Source organism: Pleuronectes platessa, chromosome 1, assembly GCF_947347685.1.
Source record: "Pleuronectes platessa chromosome 1, fPlePla1.1, whole genome shotgun sequence".
Lineage (NCBI taxonomy): Eukaryota > Metazoa > Chordata > Actinopteri > Pleuronectiformes > Pleuronectidae > Pleuronectes > Pleuronectes platessa.
The window spans coordinates 30,602,657-30,617,313 of NC_070626.1; the positions used below are offsets into that span (position 1 = coordinate 30,602,657).

A 14,657-nucleotide genomic window follows, 5' to 3' on the forward strand; every position below is an offset into this window, starting at 1 on the left:
GTTTTAAGAAATGGGCGTGGCAAAAAAACTGACCAGCGCCCCCTATAGGGCAACCCCGGCACTACGATGGCCGACATTTATACAAATCTATCGGGACATGTGTCGTTTCATAACAAACAAAAAAATATCTTGGATAGGTATGCTTGACCAAACAGGGAGGCCGCCATTTTGGATTAAGTGGCCATTTTTTTTCCATATTCCACATTTTTACTTGATGCACTTGTCCCAGGGCTTTCATCAGATTAACTTCAAATTAAGATCAGTGCCATCACAACAAGATGGAGATAAAAAGTGATCAAGAGATTGACCTTTCGTCACACCGTGTGACCGTGGCGTGGCGTCTTGAGTTTGATTAAACGCCATCAAAACACGAGGTTCTGTATCTCGGACATACATTGTCCAATCGAGTCCAAACTAGACATGTAAGACAAGGGTGCCATCCTGATGACATCTACACAGAAATTATGACTTGAAATTACAGCGCCCCCTGGTGGCTACAGGAAGTGACATGTTTTATACTTTGATGAACTGCTCCTGGCTGATTTACAATATACAGCTCAAATCAGATCAGTCAAGTCATTAGATCATGGTCAGAATTGTGACGTTTCCTCAAACCGTGTAAACATTGTTGTGCGGCGAAGGATTTTCCTTCGCCAAAGGACACGATGTTATCATAACTCCACTGTGCATTGTCCTATCACTACAAAACTTCTGTCACATGGTCAGAGTCCAAGCCTGAACAGCTCTATGTGTCAATATTTCCTCAGTGTCATAGCGCCACCTACTGATTCGCCAGGAAACAGGAAGTACTTTGTTAATCCACTCTGCATTATCCAACCGGCTCCAAACTACTGACCTATGATCACAATCCTGAATAGAACAGCTCCATATATGAATATTAGTTCAGGGTCATAGCGCCACCTACTGATCAGTGTGAAAATTACGTTGTGGTAAAATTGTCCAATTGACACAAAATTGCTCACGCTACATCAGAGCGCCTACTTGAACAGATCTATATGTCTGTGTGTAATAATAGTGATGGCGCCACCTACTGGCAAACCTACTGCCGCAGAGCGCAAAACGGATGCAACATGGAGAAGTGCATGCTCGATCGATGATGTGCGCTTGGTCATCGATCGCTCTCTCCACCGACCGCAACAGGCTTCAACGTGTGGGTGCTCGGGCCCGCAAGTGCTACAACGTAGCCCTAGTTATTATTATTATTTTTCTTAGCTTAAATGACTTGGCTTTTTGAGGGCTTTAATGTGCTCAAAAAGTTGTAGGAGTTTGCAGTAAATTCGAAGGCGGCGAAAATTTACGTATTCTGGAGTATTTTGAAAAGGGCGTGGCAAAATGGCTCAAGAGCGCCACCTACGGAAAAGCCCCTCATTTAGCATTCACCGATCTTCAAAAAAAACAAAGACTATTGTGTATCATGACTAGATGCACAAAAAAGTCCATCAGTGCATTATGAATAACGCAACAGGAAGCCCGCCAGTTTGACTTTAGTGGCCATTTTGGTCATATTCGATATTTTTTGTTTTAAGTACTCCTCCTACAGCTTTCATCAAATCAACTTACAATTTAGACGATCGTCATCACAACAAAATGGAGATCTAAAGTTATTTAAGGATTAAGTTTTAGCAAAACCGTCTGACCGTGGTGTGGCCTCAAAGTTTGATTAAATGCCATCAAAACACGGGCTCCTGTATCTTGGACATATTTTGTCCAATCGAGTCCAAACTATACACATAAGACAAGAGTCGCGACCTGAAGACATCGGTACAGAAATCGTGACTTAAAATCACAGCGTTTCCTGGTGGCAACAGCAAATGTCTTGTTTTTCTATGTGTTATAGTTTGATTCACTACTCGTAGGGCCTTCATTAAATCAACGTAAAAATTTGATGCATGTGTTCAAAACAAGATGAAGATCTAAAGTTAACGAAATTGCAACTTTTCATAATACTGTGTGACCGTGGTGTGGCTTCCAGTTTGAGGAATGAAAACATCTATATCTGGCAGATGTGCTGCAATATTTAGTCACTAGATGGCAGTGTCAGACCATGCTTTGTGTTATCTATGCATTAACAGACTGTGTTTACAGGGTGGCCAACTTTAGAGGAGAATTAAACCTTTTACAGCATTGCTCAAACTTTGGTTTTAGTCTCAATCGCTAAGTTCTTCCTTCATGACAACTCTGAGGGGGGTGTATTTTATTTTAACTCCCTTGTTTAAGCGATATAGATGTTTGAAATTCACGTGACGTCACAGTGTAAGCTGTGCTGTGTGTTGTGAGTTCGGCTTTCACCAGTTACACGTGAACGCCTCATGAAATGGCTTACACCCACATACCCGGTAAATTACACACTTTGATGTTCTGCTCCTTCTCCTGACGGTCACGGTAACGATGTCTGCGCCTCCGTTTCTGTGGTAAGTCACGTTAAGTATTTTATTTCGATGTGATTCGCAGGGTGCCTTTGAATCAGCCGTGATAGCTACGGGACGCTAATCCGGGAGCTACATACCAGCTCAGTGTATATCAACGGGTTCGATGCGAATGCCAGCTGTTACCGAAACAACCGCCATGAACGCAGGTCCACCAAACAGAGATAAGCGTTCGTTTATAAGGATGACTCTGAGACAGGAGACTGTGTGTCGGCTTCATTTTCGCTAGCGCCGGAGGCTAACTAGCTCGCTAACAAGCAAGCTAACAATATCTTCGAATGGGTGCAGTAACTGTTCTTCGATTCGATTGGGGTTATTACCGACAAACACCGACATGAAACGACATGAGCGGGTCCACCCAGCAGATATAAGCGTTACTTTATGCGGATGACTCTGAGACAGGAGACTGTGTGTCGGCTTGTAAGTTAGTTTCGCTAGCGGGCTAGCGATGCTAACTGAAACCTGAGAAACCTGAGTGTTTAAAGTCACATCTGCATTGCAAGAGCAGCTGCTCAAAGGAGCATTACGTGTCCTAAAGCTCTTTCTTCAGAGTAGTGTTGTAACGTGTTACAGTGAAAAGTAACCGTGTCTCCCACCTTCAGTATTTAAATCGTTAATCTCAGACAGACTTCACTGAATTCTTTTGTTAAATATGAGTAAATCATAGCCTTGTAACTTTACTAGAACAGACAGTGTCATACAGAATTGTAGGCTAATATGCACTACCTATTTCCTAAGCTGAAATGATTATGATCTGATTAACTTTGAATTAATATTTTATTATTACCATGTAAAAGTCTGTTAAGCAGATAACATGGCACATGTATGACTTAACATATCTGTGTATTTGTGTTCAATGTTCCTCTAGGATGTCCAGCGTGAGACACAACTTGAATCCAACCAGACTGAACACTGACTCCAGGTACAGACCTGTTTTCATTACTTACAAAGTATTGCACATAATACATAATGTGTTAAATTATAATGCAATACTTTTAATGTGAAATAGCTCCATACTAAACATTCATTGTCATGGTAGTGCACGTTTTAATCCAAAAGCATATTCAAATACATAGTTGAATATCCACCGAAAATAAGAATACACACTTTGTTCATATGTAACTCTAATAAATACTGTATAAGTTACATTTTGCTCCGGAATTGAACTGTGTTAAAGCGGTTCACATGGAAAATATATGTTCAATTATGTGAAGGGTGATTTTCATTACTATTATACTAATGGAGATTTAGCACTTGCTACACATTGTAAGAGCAGCTGTGCAAAGGAGCACTACGTATCCTAAGGCTCTTTATTCAGAGTCACAGTGTTGATGTCCTGTCACGTGTTACAGTGAAAAATAACCGTGTCTACTAGTGTTTACATCGTTAATCTCAGGCAGACTTCCCTGAATTATTTTGTTAAATATAAATACATTATAGCCGTGAACTTTACTAGAACAGACAGTGTTCATAGAGAATTTGAAAATGATGTACACTACCTATTTCCTAAGATGAAATGATTATGATCTGATTATTTTTATGTTTCCTCTCATTTTATTAGGGACGGACGAGCCTGAAGGACACAGCTGTGATGACCAATTGACCATGTTTTGTCTCTTATGGCAAAGCAGAAATATTAAACACTGGGTTCTTATCTAAAGTGTATCAAATCAGAAAGCAAAAGATACACATTGTTGTTATAAGTTTTTATTATTTTAACCAACCATAATGAAGATAGAAATGAATTCTTATCCATGCCACTTAGCAATGACTGCCACCACCAAACAGTTGCAGGCCATCTTTATTTAAGGGAGGAATTTAGAAGTGTTGTGTAGCTTCTGATGATGATGCAGTCGTCCACGTGTTGACCACCATGTTGCTGCTGACGACGTCAGGTGCTGCAGTTCCTCATCTATAAAGAGAAGAAACGCACTGTTAAAGAATGTTTTGAGTTGTGTATGAAGCACAACAGATTTCAGATAGAACCGTTGTACTGTGGTCTGGGTTTGTATCCTAATGGTTAAATGCACATATTTTAAGTCGCTTTTGATAAAAGTACTGAAAGAAATACAACATTGTAAAAATAGATAAAATGTCTTTCTACCTCATCTGTAATATTCAAGGTGATAATCTCCCACAGAGCTATTGATAACAGTCCACATCAAGTCTCTCCACTTCCCTCAGTGTGAAAACATAATTATATAATTAATTTGAGAACTGTTTACAACACTGATGTGTGGAGATTAAAATCATATCTAAACTGTCTAATTCACTGTAAAACTCCATGACATTCGCAGGCCATCTGTAGTTAAGGGAGCAACGTATGGAGTGATGTGTAGAGGGCAGAAACTTGGACTATGGGCAGAGAAGGTCTCTGGTTCGTCTCCGGTTCGACTCCACGGAGAGACAACAAAAGACAAACCTGGATTGATCTGTCCAAAAATCCAAGAGTCTCCCTACCCTCTCTAGTGCCCCTGAGCAAGGCACCTCACTCCCCCAACATCTGCTCCGTGAGCGCCGTACATGGTCGCTCACTGCTCTGTGTGTCCTGCACCAGATGGGTAAAAAGCAGAGATTAAATTTCCCTACCTGCATGAGTGTGCCTTTGCATGTCTGTGCATGTGTTTGGGACGAATAAATGGATCTTAATCTTAATCTTTTAATCTTAATCAGTTGTCTTCCAGTTGACCAGCATGAAGCTGCAAATCTCCACCATGTTGCTGCTGAGGACATCAGGAGCTGCATTAATGAGGAGCAGAAGCACACTGTTATGAATGTTTTGTGTTGTGTATGAAGCACCACATATTTCAGATAGAACCGATGTACTGGGCTCTGGGTTTGTATACTAATGGTTAAATGCACATACTTTAAATCGCTTTTGATAAAACGTGAGAAAGAAATACAACATTGTACACAGATAAAATGTCTTTCTACCTCATCTGTAATATTCAAGGTGATGATCTCCCACAGAGCTGTTGATAACAGTCCACATCAAGTCTCTCCACTTCCCTCAGTGTGAAAACATAATTATATAATTAACTGGAGAAGTGTTTACAACACTGATGTGTGGACATTATAATCTTATCTATACTGTCTAATTGACTCTACAACTCCATGACAGACTAAATTAACAATGTGAAAATAGTAATGGTGGATATATCAGCCTGTATCAGAATAATGGTGAAACATAGTTATTATCACATGCAACTTACACATGTAGCGTATTGATATTAACTTATTAAAATAAAACAAAGTCACAGCCAAACATACGACTCTGCAGTTAACTTGCTTCAATGTGTTCATTAGACGTGTTAAATAAACTAACTTTTATAACAATTTTATATTAAAAAAGCCTTGAGGCATGTAAGTATATGGTGATAGTTAAAGCAATAGGTTTGGTTGTATGGTTTCAAGGTTACTTACCTCTAGTTCATAGAGCCTCCTGCTGGCTACAGGAAGTGAAGCAATAATCCTTGCCGCAGTGCACAAACGCATGCAACGCAGAGACGAGCGCTTGGTCATTGAACGTTCTCTCTTCACCGACCGCAACAGAATAGAAATTGCCTGTGCTCGGGCCCGTTAGTGCTACAACGTAGCCCTAGTTATTCCTATTATTATTATTTTGCTGTGTCGTTAATGAATTGGCTTTTTGAGGGTTTTACCATGCTCAAAAAGTTGTAAAAGTTTGCAGTAAGTTAGAAAGTCGTGAAAATTTACGTATTCTGGGGTATTTGGAAATGGGCGTGGCAAAATGGCTCAACAGCGCCACCAACGGAGAGCCCCTCATTTACGGAGATGCACCTCATTTAGCATTCACTGATCCTCACGAAATTGAAGACAGTTGTGTATCATCACCAGATGTACAAAAAAGCCTCTTGGAGCATTATGAAAAACGCAACAGGAAGCCCGCCATTTTTGATTTAGTGACTATTTTGGTCATATTCCATAATTTTTTACTTTAATGCACTTCTCGTAGAGCTTTCATCAGATCAACTTAAAATTTAGACGACTGTCATCACAACAAAATGAAGATCTAAAGTTATCAAAGAAAAAACTTTTCGCCACACCGTCTGACTGTGGCGGGGCGTCAAAGTGTGATGAAACGCCATCAAAACACGAGCTTCTATATCTCAGACATATTTGGTCCCATGGACTCCAAACTACACATGTAAGACAAGAGTCGCGACCTGAAGACAACAACACAAAAATCTTGACTTAAAATGACAGCGCCCCCTGGTGGCAGCAGGAAATGTCTTGTTTTTGGTACATGTTCTATTTTTATGTACTTCTCAGAGAGCTTTCATCAGATCAACAAAAAATTTAGATGAGTGTCATCACAACAATATGGAGATAAAAAGTTATCAAAGAAACAACTTTCTGACACACCGTCTGACCGTGGCGTGGCGGCAAAGTGTGATGAACGCCATGAAAACACAAGCTTCTATATCTTAGACATATTTGGTCCCATCGACTCCAAACTAGACATGTAAGACAAGAGTCGCGACCTGATGACATCTACAAAGACACCATGACTTAAAATCATAGCGCCACCTGCTGGCTACAGGAAGTGAAGCGTTTATTCATGCTGCAGAGCTTAAAACGCACGCAAGGCAGAGACGTGCGCTTGGTCATCGATCGCTCTCTCTTCCCCGACCGCAACAGACTTGAAATTGCCTGTGCTCGGGCCCGTTAGTGCTACAACGTAGCCCTAGTTATTATTATTATTATTGTCAGGTTGTTCTTCTGCCCCCTGGCGGCCAAACATCGTCTGAACAGACAACTGATCCTGGATCAGCAACCGGAGATGCTCACAGTCAGGACAATGATCAGACACCATCAATTATTATCTAAATAAACATCCAAATAAAATACCTAACTGTGAACGTGAACCAGTTAATTTTCGTGTGTTTGAACTGGACTTAGAACTGGTTGTTTTCATGTGTGAACTGGTTTAACAGGGAGGAGGAGCATGAGAACAGGGAAGTGTCAGACTTCATTTTCACCTGGATGAGCAGAAGGAAGAAAAGTGAGCAGGTGAGTGTGAACACAACTTTCTGAAGGTTTTACTGTCTCACTCTCACACCTGCTGTTAACATCTGGCTGCTGATCACAGGACTCTAAGTTTGTCAGTTCACACCTGGTGACAGACGTAGTTTACTGTGATCGGATCCCAGAGACAGATGTGAACAGCAGCTGTGGAACAAAGAGCCTTCAAAGGACTAATTAACAGAGTTAACTCACAGTTTCACGTTTAATCTTCATCACATCTGTTCATCAAGTGTTTAATAATTGTGTTTTCATGTTTTCAGAATCATACGTAACAGTCACCTTAGCTGGTGTGTGTGTGTGTGTGTGTGTGTGTGTGTGTGTGTTACCTTTCTTTGTATTTTTGGGTGTGTTTCTTGAAGGACTTGTTTGTCCTGATTCCTTTGAGCTCACAGTGTTTTTCCACTCAGACTGAAGATGAGTGTTTATGATGAGGAAGAGGAGGACAGAGCAGAGGCTCCAGGGTTCAGCTGTGTGTCTCTGAAGAGTGACTGGTCCAAAGGAGAACCTCCAAACTTCAGTAATGAACCTGGACCCTCACACACAAAGTAAGAGACCTGCTACAAACATGTGAACCTCCAAACTGAATCCTCATAGAATGAACCAGTGAATGATGTGTTCTGAATAAAACATGTTTGTGTTTGCAGAGGTCAAGACCAGAGACTGAGAGCAGAGTGTCCAGGGTCCAGCTGTGTGTCTCTAAAGAATGACTGGTCCATGAGACATCCTCCAGAGTTCAGTAAAGAACCTGGACCCTCACACACAGAGTAAGAGACTGTTTCTACTGTGACCTGCTCTGAAGAGGATCTAGTTTCTCTAGTGTGGCCCCTGCATTAGAACACAGCTTCATTGAAGTTGGTGACTAATCTCTCAGAATCACTCAAAGAGCTCAGACCTCCACCAAGAACCAACACGCTCCTTATGAAACCACTTTGAAATCCACTAGAGACTCATTTTGATTTGGATCTGCACCAAATTCCACAAACTGGTAAACATCAGTCCTCTGAACATGTCTGTGAAAGAGCCCCCCCCCCCCCCCCCCCCCCCCCCCGATATGGTTCACAGACCACAACCTTCCACCAAGTGTAGTGGTAATCTGTGTTTTTTCATAATCCCACTAACGAACCAACAAACACACAAACATACTGGGTGAAAACAAAACCTCCTTCACAGAAGTAATGACAAACTGTGACATGTGAGTTATCAGGACATGTCTTCACAGGGAGAGGAAGAGGAGTCATGTTTCTGAGGAGGAGCAGTTGTCCTGCTGTGCTTCGTGTCAGGACGTCCTGAAGGATCCAGTCTCCACCAGCTGTGGACACTGGTTCTGCAGACAGTGCATCACCTCATACTGGGACCAGTCTGGTTCTTCAGGAGACTCCTCCTGTCCCCAGTGTGGACAAAGATCCAGAACAGGAGCTGGAGGTCAGCCAGCCGGTCAGAGCAGCACTGTACATGTGTCTGCTGATGTCTTCACTTCTGACAACAGCACATGTTGTTTTATTTTGTTCCTTCATACAGCATCAACATTTAACATCGTTATAAAAGTACAAAGTTAAAAATCTTTTATTTTCTGTAGTTTTTCTGTATCTGATGAAAACAATCAGCAGATTCTCAGATTCTCTGTCTCTCACATTGTTTCTTGTCTTTCAGCAGATCGTGGTCTGCAGGAGGTTTCAGATGAACATAAGCTCAGTGTGAGGAGGAGATGTGAACATGTGACTGAAGGAGCTGATGAAACAGGAAGTAGAACCCTCCTCAACAGGATCTACACTGAGCTCTACATCACAGAGGGACAGAGTGAAGAGGTTAATACTCAACATGAGGTGAGGCAGCTTGAGACGGCTTCCAAGAGGAAGAGCCTCCACGACACTCCCATCAAGGTCCACGACATCTTTAAAGCCTCCACTGACCAGCAGAGCAGCATCAGAGTCGTCCTGACCAACGGCGTCGCTGGAGTTGGAAAAACCTTCTCGGTGCAGAAGTTCACTCTGGACTGGGCAGAGGGTTTAGAGAACCAGGATGTGGGTCTGCTGGCTGTGCTTTCGTTCAGGGAGCTGAACCTGGTGAAGGACCAGCAGCACAGTCTTCTCACGCTGCTCCATGTTTTCCATCCAGCGTTACAGAAGCTCACGGCAGAGACGCTCGCTGTCTGTAAACCTTTGTTCATCTTTGACGGCCTGGATGAAAGCAGACCTTCGCTGGACTTCAACCACAGGGAGCTTGTGTCTGAGGTCACACAGAGGTCATCAGTCAACGTGCTGCTGACAAACCTCATCCGGGGGAATCTGCTTCCCTCGGCTCTCGTCTGGATAACCTCCAGACCCGCGGCGGCCAATCAGATCCCTCCTGCATGTGTTGACAGGGTCACAGAAGTACGAGGCTTCACTGACACCCAGAAGGAGGAGTACTTCAGGAGGAGATTCAGTGATGAAGAGCTGTGCAGCAGAATCATCTCACACATCAAGACGTCCAGGAGCCTCCACATCATGTGTCAAATCCCAGTCTTCTGCTGGATCAGTGCTACAGTTCTGGAGCACATGTTGACCACAGACCAGAGAGGAGAGCTGCCCAAGACCCTGACTGACCTGTACTCACACTTCCTGCTGGTTCAAATAAAGACGAAGAACAACAAGTACGGTGATGGACATGAGACGAGTCCACAGCAGCTGACGGAGGCTGACAGGGACGTTCTCCTGAAGCTGGGGAGGCTGGCTCTTAAACATCTGGAGGAAGGAAACATCATGTTCTACCAAGAAGACATGGAGCGGTGTGGTCTTAATGTCACAGAGGCCTCAGTGTACTCAGGAGTTTGTACTGAGATCTTCAGAAGAGAGTGTGTGGTCTTCCAGAAATCAGTCTACTGCTTTGTTCATCTGAGCGTTCAGGAGTTTCTGGCTGCAGTCTACATGTTCCACTGTTACACCAAGAGGAACCGAGAAGAACTCAACAACTTCTTGGGAAGATATCGGAACACATGGGGTAACTTCTCCCTGGATGACCTCCTGAAGAGAACCATGAAGAAATCCCTCACCAGTACAAATGGTCATCTGGACCTGTTTGTTCGCTTCCTTCACGGCCTCAGTCTGGAGTCCAACCAGAGAGTCTTAGGAGACCTGCTGGGTTGGACAGAGAACAATCCAAAGATCATCCAGAGAGTCTTAGGAGGCCTGCTGGGTCAGAGAGGGAACAAATCAAAGATCATCAACAACCTGAAGGAGATGAAGAGTGGTAACATTTATCCTGACAGAAGCATCAACATCTTCCACTGTCTGACTGAGATGAACGACCACTCAGTTCATCAGCAGATGCAACAGTTCCTGATGTCAGAGAACAGATCGAAGGAGGAACTCTCTGAGATCCACTGCTCAGCTCTGGCCTACATGCTGCAGATGTCAGAGGAGGTTCTGGATGAGTTGGACCTGAAGAAGTTCAACACATCAGACCAGGGTCGACAGAGACTGATCCCAGCTGTGAGGAACTGCAGGAAGGCTCGGTGAGTCCAGACATGATCAATAACATGTTCAATCAGTGGAGATGAGTCATTCTTCAAATACACTCAGTGTTAAATGATTCTCATTGTTTGGGGCAGCATGGTGTTGCAGTGGTCAACACTGTTAGTGCAGCCTTTCTGTGAGGAGGAGGTTCTCCTGGTGTCTGCAGGGTTTTCTCTGGGTTCTCCAGCTTCCTCCACAAACTCATTTATGTACCATATACATTTGGTATTAATACATATATTCTCATTGTTCTCATGTCCATATGAGAACAACTGATCAGATGTGGGGAGTGAAATCCAATGTGATCACTGTTCAGGAGTTTGAGGGTTCCTCAAGCTTATGTGTGTGTGTGTGTGTGTGTGTGTGTGTGTGTGTGTGAGAGAGAGAACACATATACTATACGCATACAAATATATATATAATTGGCTTCATTGTGGGTGGAGAAATGGAACTGACTTCCCAGGGCCCCAAAGGGGAGGGGGGCCCTGGGAAAGCCTTGATGATCACAATATATAAATAATAATTAATTATATTAATTTCATTTCTAAGTGCTTAATGAAACTAGCTGAATAAATTGATTGGCTGAAGGACTGTGGTCACCTGTCTCACCAGTGACGGATGGTGAAAAATATTCATCAGCCGCTGTGCTGTCAAACTACGATTCAACACAAACTGCAGGAAACCAGGTCTTTGTGAAATAGTTGGTATTTATTTAATTCCAATAATGAACCTAAAAGTAAATTCCATACTGCATACTGCAGCTGGACTTCCAGCTTCATAGCGATGTTAACTGTTCCTAAATAAATAAATAATACAAATAAGTTATCATAGTTAATGTTAGATCATTTTTTATTAAAAACTTAAAAACAATGAAAAACACACACTCCACAAGGGAGGGGGAAACACTAGCGCCCTCTATTGGCCGGCTGCCACTGTATGTGGATATAATCACTCAATTCAATTTATTTACCACCCTGCGTTTGTACGCCACCACCAACCAGTGCAGTGTCCGTCCCTCCAGGTTCATGACATGTTGACTTCACAATAATATGAGGTCACTGTAACCTTTGACCTTTGACCAGTGAAATCTAATCAGTTTATGTTTGAGTCCAAGTGGTCAAAATGTGAAGAAATCCCCTAAAGACAGACTTGAGACATCATGTTCAAGAGGCCAGAAAAATGTTGTGTGACCTTGACCTTTGACCTTTGACCACCTGAATCTAATGAGTTCCTCTGTCAGTCTGAATGAACGCTTGAACCAAATCTGAAAGGATTCTCTTGAGGAGTTTTTAACATGTTCATGAAGCATAAAGGGGATTTAGCAGGGTGGGGATCACGTTTAGTATGAACTTTGTTTTCTGATTTTATTCTAACAGATATTTTCTTTAATTACAGACTCAGTGGTTGTGAACTCTCAGAGACTCACTTTGAAGTCGTGGTCTCAGCTCTGAAGTCAGACCCCTCACATCTGAGAGAACTGGATCTGAGCTTCAACAACTCCCTGCAGGATTCAGCAGTGAAGCTGCTGTGTTCTGGACTGGAGAGTCCAAACTGTCGACTGGAGACTCTGAGGTCCTTAAATCCTTCTTCACTTTTCAGACGTTCTTTCTTATTGGGTCATTATTTATTTAAATTGTCTCAGTTCTGCTCTGCTCACTGTCCCTCAGTCATCTGTCACTCAGCCAGCCTGTTAGTCACGTCCACCACATCAACTCCATTCACCTGCACTCACCTGCTCCTGATCACTAAGAAAGTGTCAGTAAATAACATGTGGACTGAGGCCGAGCAATCGTCCTCCTCAGGTTTTCAAAATAAGACACATTCTTACTGAAACACGTTGGACAGTTGATAAGTAGAAACAAACAGGAAGTGACTGTCAGGAGCCATCCCTACTTTAAACAGTGTTTAATTACACAAACCTGCTCAGTGACCAAAACACACAGAGAAGAAGCTGATGAATGAAACAATGATCCAACATGTCTGATCTGATATTTATCTTCAGGTCACAGACTGGACTGAGGTCAGCAGCATGTTGAGAGTCTGTGTTGACATGATGACGATCCACAACAACAGGAGGACACATTCTAATATTCATATTTCTTTATTCAGGTTGGAGAGCTGCAGTCTGTCAGAGATCAGCTGTTCTTCTCTGGCTTCAGCTCTGAGGTCAAACCCATCTCATCTGAGAGAACTGGATCTGAGTAACAACAACCTGCAGGACTCAGGAGTGAAGGAGCTGTGTGGTTTTCTACAGAGTCCAACTTGTCAACTGGAGACTCTGAGGTCAGTTCACTGACTGACTTTTGTAGAACTCATATCTATAAAACAGCATTTATACACAAGTTCTGATTTAATTCTAATTTATAATAATTCCTATTCATACATAACTTGAATCTATTCATTCATTAATTTGTGACATTTTAAATATTCAGCTACTTGTTAAAACACTGAGTTTAGTTCTGGATTTCCTTAACTGATCTGCAGGACAGAGACCGGGTCCAAATAATATATTTTTACTGAATCGGGACTCGTTTTTAGTCCAACATGTCTGATTTCATATTTATCTTCCATGTTATGAGTCTGTGCTGACATGAATATTTGTGTACCATATACATTTGATATTAATACATATATTCTCATTGTTCTCATGTTCATATGCGAACTACTGATCAGATGTGGGGAGTGAAATTCAATGTGATCACTGTTCAGGAGTTTGAGGGTTCCTCAAGCTCAAGGACAAATATACATATTTATATACATTTATATATAAATGTATATAAATATGTATATATACACTTGTGGAAAGTTTGTATCTGAGCGAACAGCTAGCTCAGCATGAGGAGACATTCACTCAATCCAAGTGAATTACCACCCTGCGTGTGTGTGTGTGTGTGTGTGTGTGTGTGTGTGTGTGTGTGCGTGTGTGTGTGTGTTTGTGTTTTTGTGTGTGTACATATACAGTGGCGTCATTGTGGGGGGGGGGAATGGAACTGACTTCCCAGGGCCCCAAACGGGAGGGGGGCCCTTGAAAAGCCTTGATGATTTAAAATATATAAATAATAATTAATTATATTCATTTCATTTCTCAGTGCTCAATGAAACTGGTTGACTAAATCGATTGATTGGCTGAAAGCCTGTGGTCACCTGTCTCACCAGAGGCTGATGGTGAAACATTTTCATCAGCCGCTGTGCTGTTCAACTATGATTCAACACAAACTGCAGGACACCAGGTCTTTGTGAAATAGTTGGTATTTATTTAATTCCAATAATGAACATAAAAGTAAATTACATACTGCACTAGCTAACTTAAAAAACTAAGCTTAGAAAACTAAATCAAATGAAAACATACAAAAATAATAATAATCAGCCGATTGATAAATAATGTTAATTATTATTAGTTGTTGCCCTCGTGCTCAGATAGTAAGTAGAGGATGCATCATTAAACTACTGACTGAGTCTAGTTACTAGTGTTTACTAAGTACACATTCCTGAAACATATACAGTACTATTAACAAACACTATTGAGCCAAAATAAAAGGCGGTGCCATACCCTGCTGGATATCTTATGAGGTAAACTATACACCAAGAAAACACACTCAGATTTTGACACAGAAAACTTAACCACCTCTTCATTGTGTTTTCTCCCCTGACCCTGTGGCCTTCATCC

General features: G+C 42.0%; 1 protein-coding gene and 1 long non-coding RNA gene across 2 annotated transcripts in view; both read left to right on the forward strand.

Moving 5' to 3' along the window:
- The window catches only part of LOC128442553 (NACHT, LRR and PYD domains-containing protein 12), a 226,845-nt gene that overhangs the window by 88,513 nt on the left and 123,675 nt on the right, over positions 1-14,657 (forward strand). The window contains exon 12 of the mRNA XM_053425059.1: positions 13,100-13,273. Coding sequence (XP_053281034.1) covers positions 13,100-13,273 — 174 coding nt within the window. The remainder of the gene's footprint in view (positions 1-13,099; positions 13,274-14,657) is intronic.
- On the forward strand, positions 1,841-5,102 carry LOC128442787 (uncharacterized). The gene is made up of 2 exons (XR_008338886.1): positions 1,841-2,432; positions 3,316-5,102. It is a non-coding gene; the product is annotated as an uncharacterized LOC128442787 (long non-coding RNA).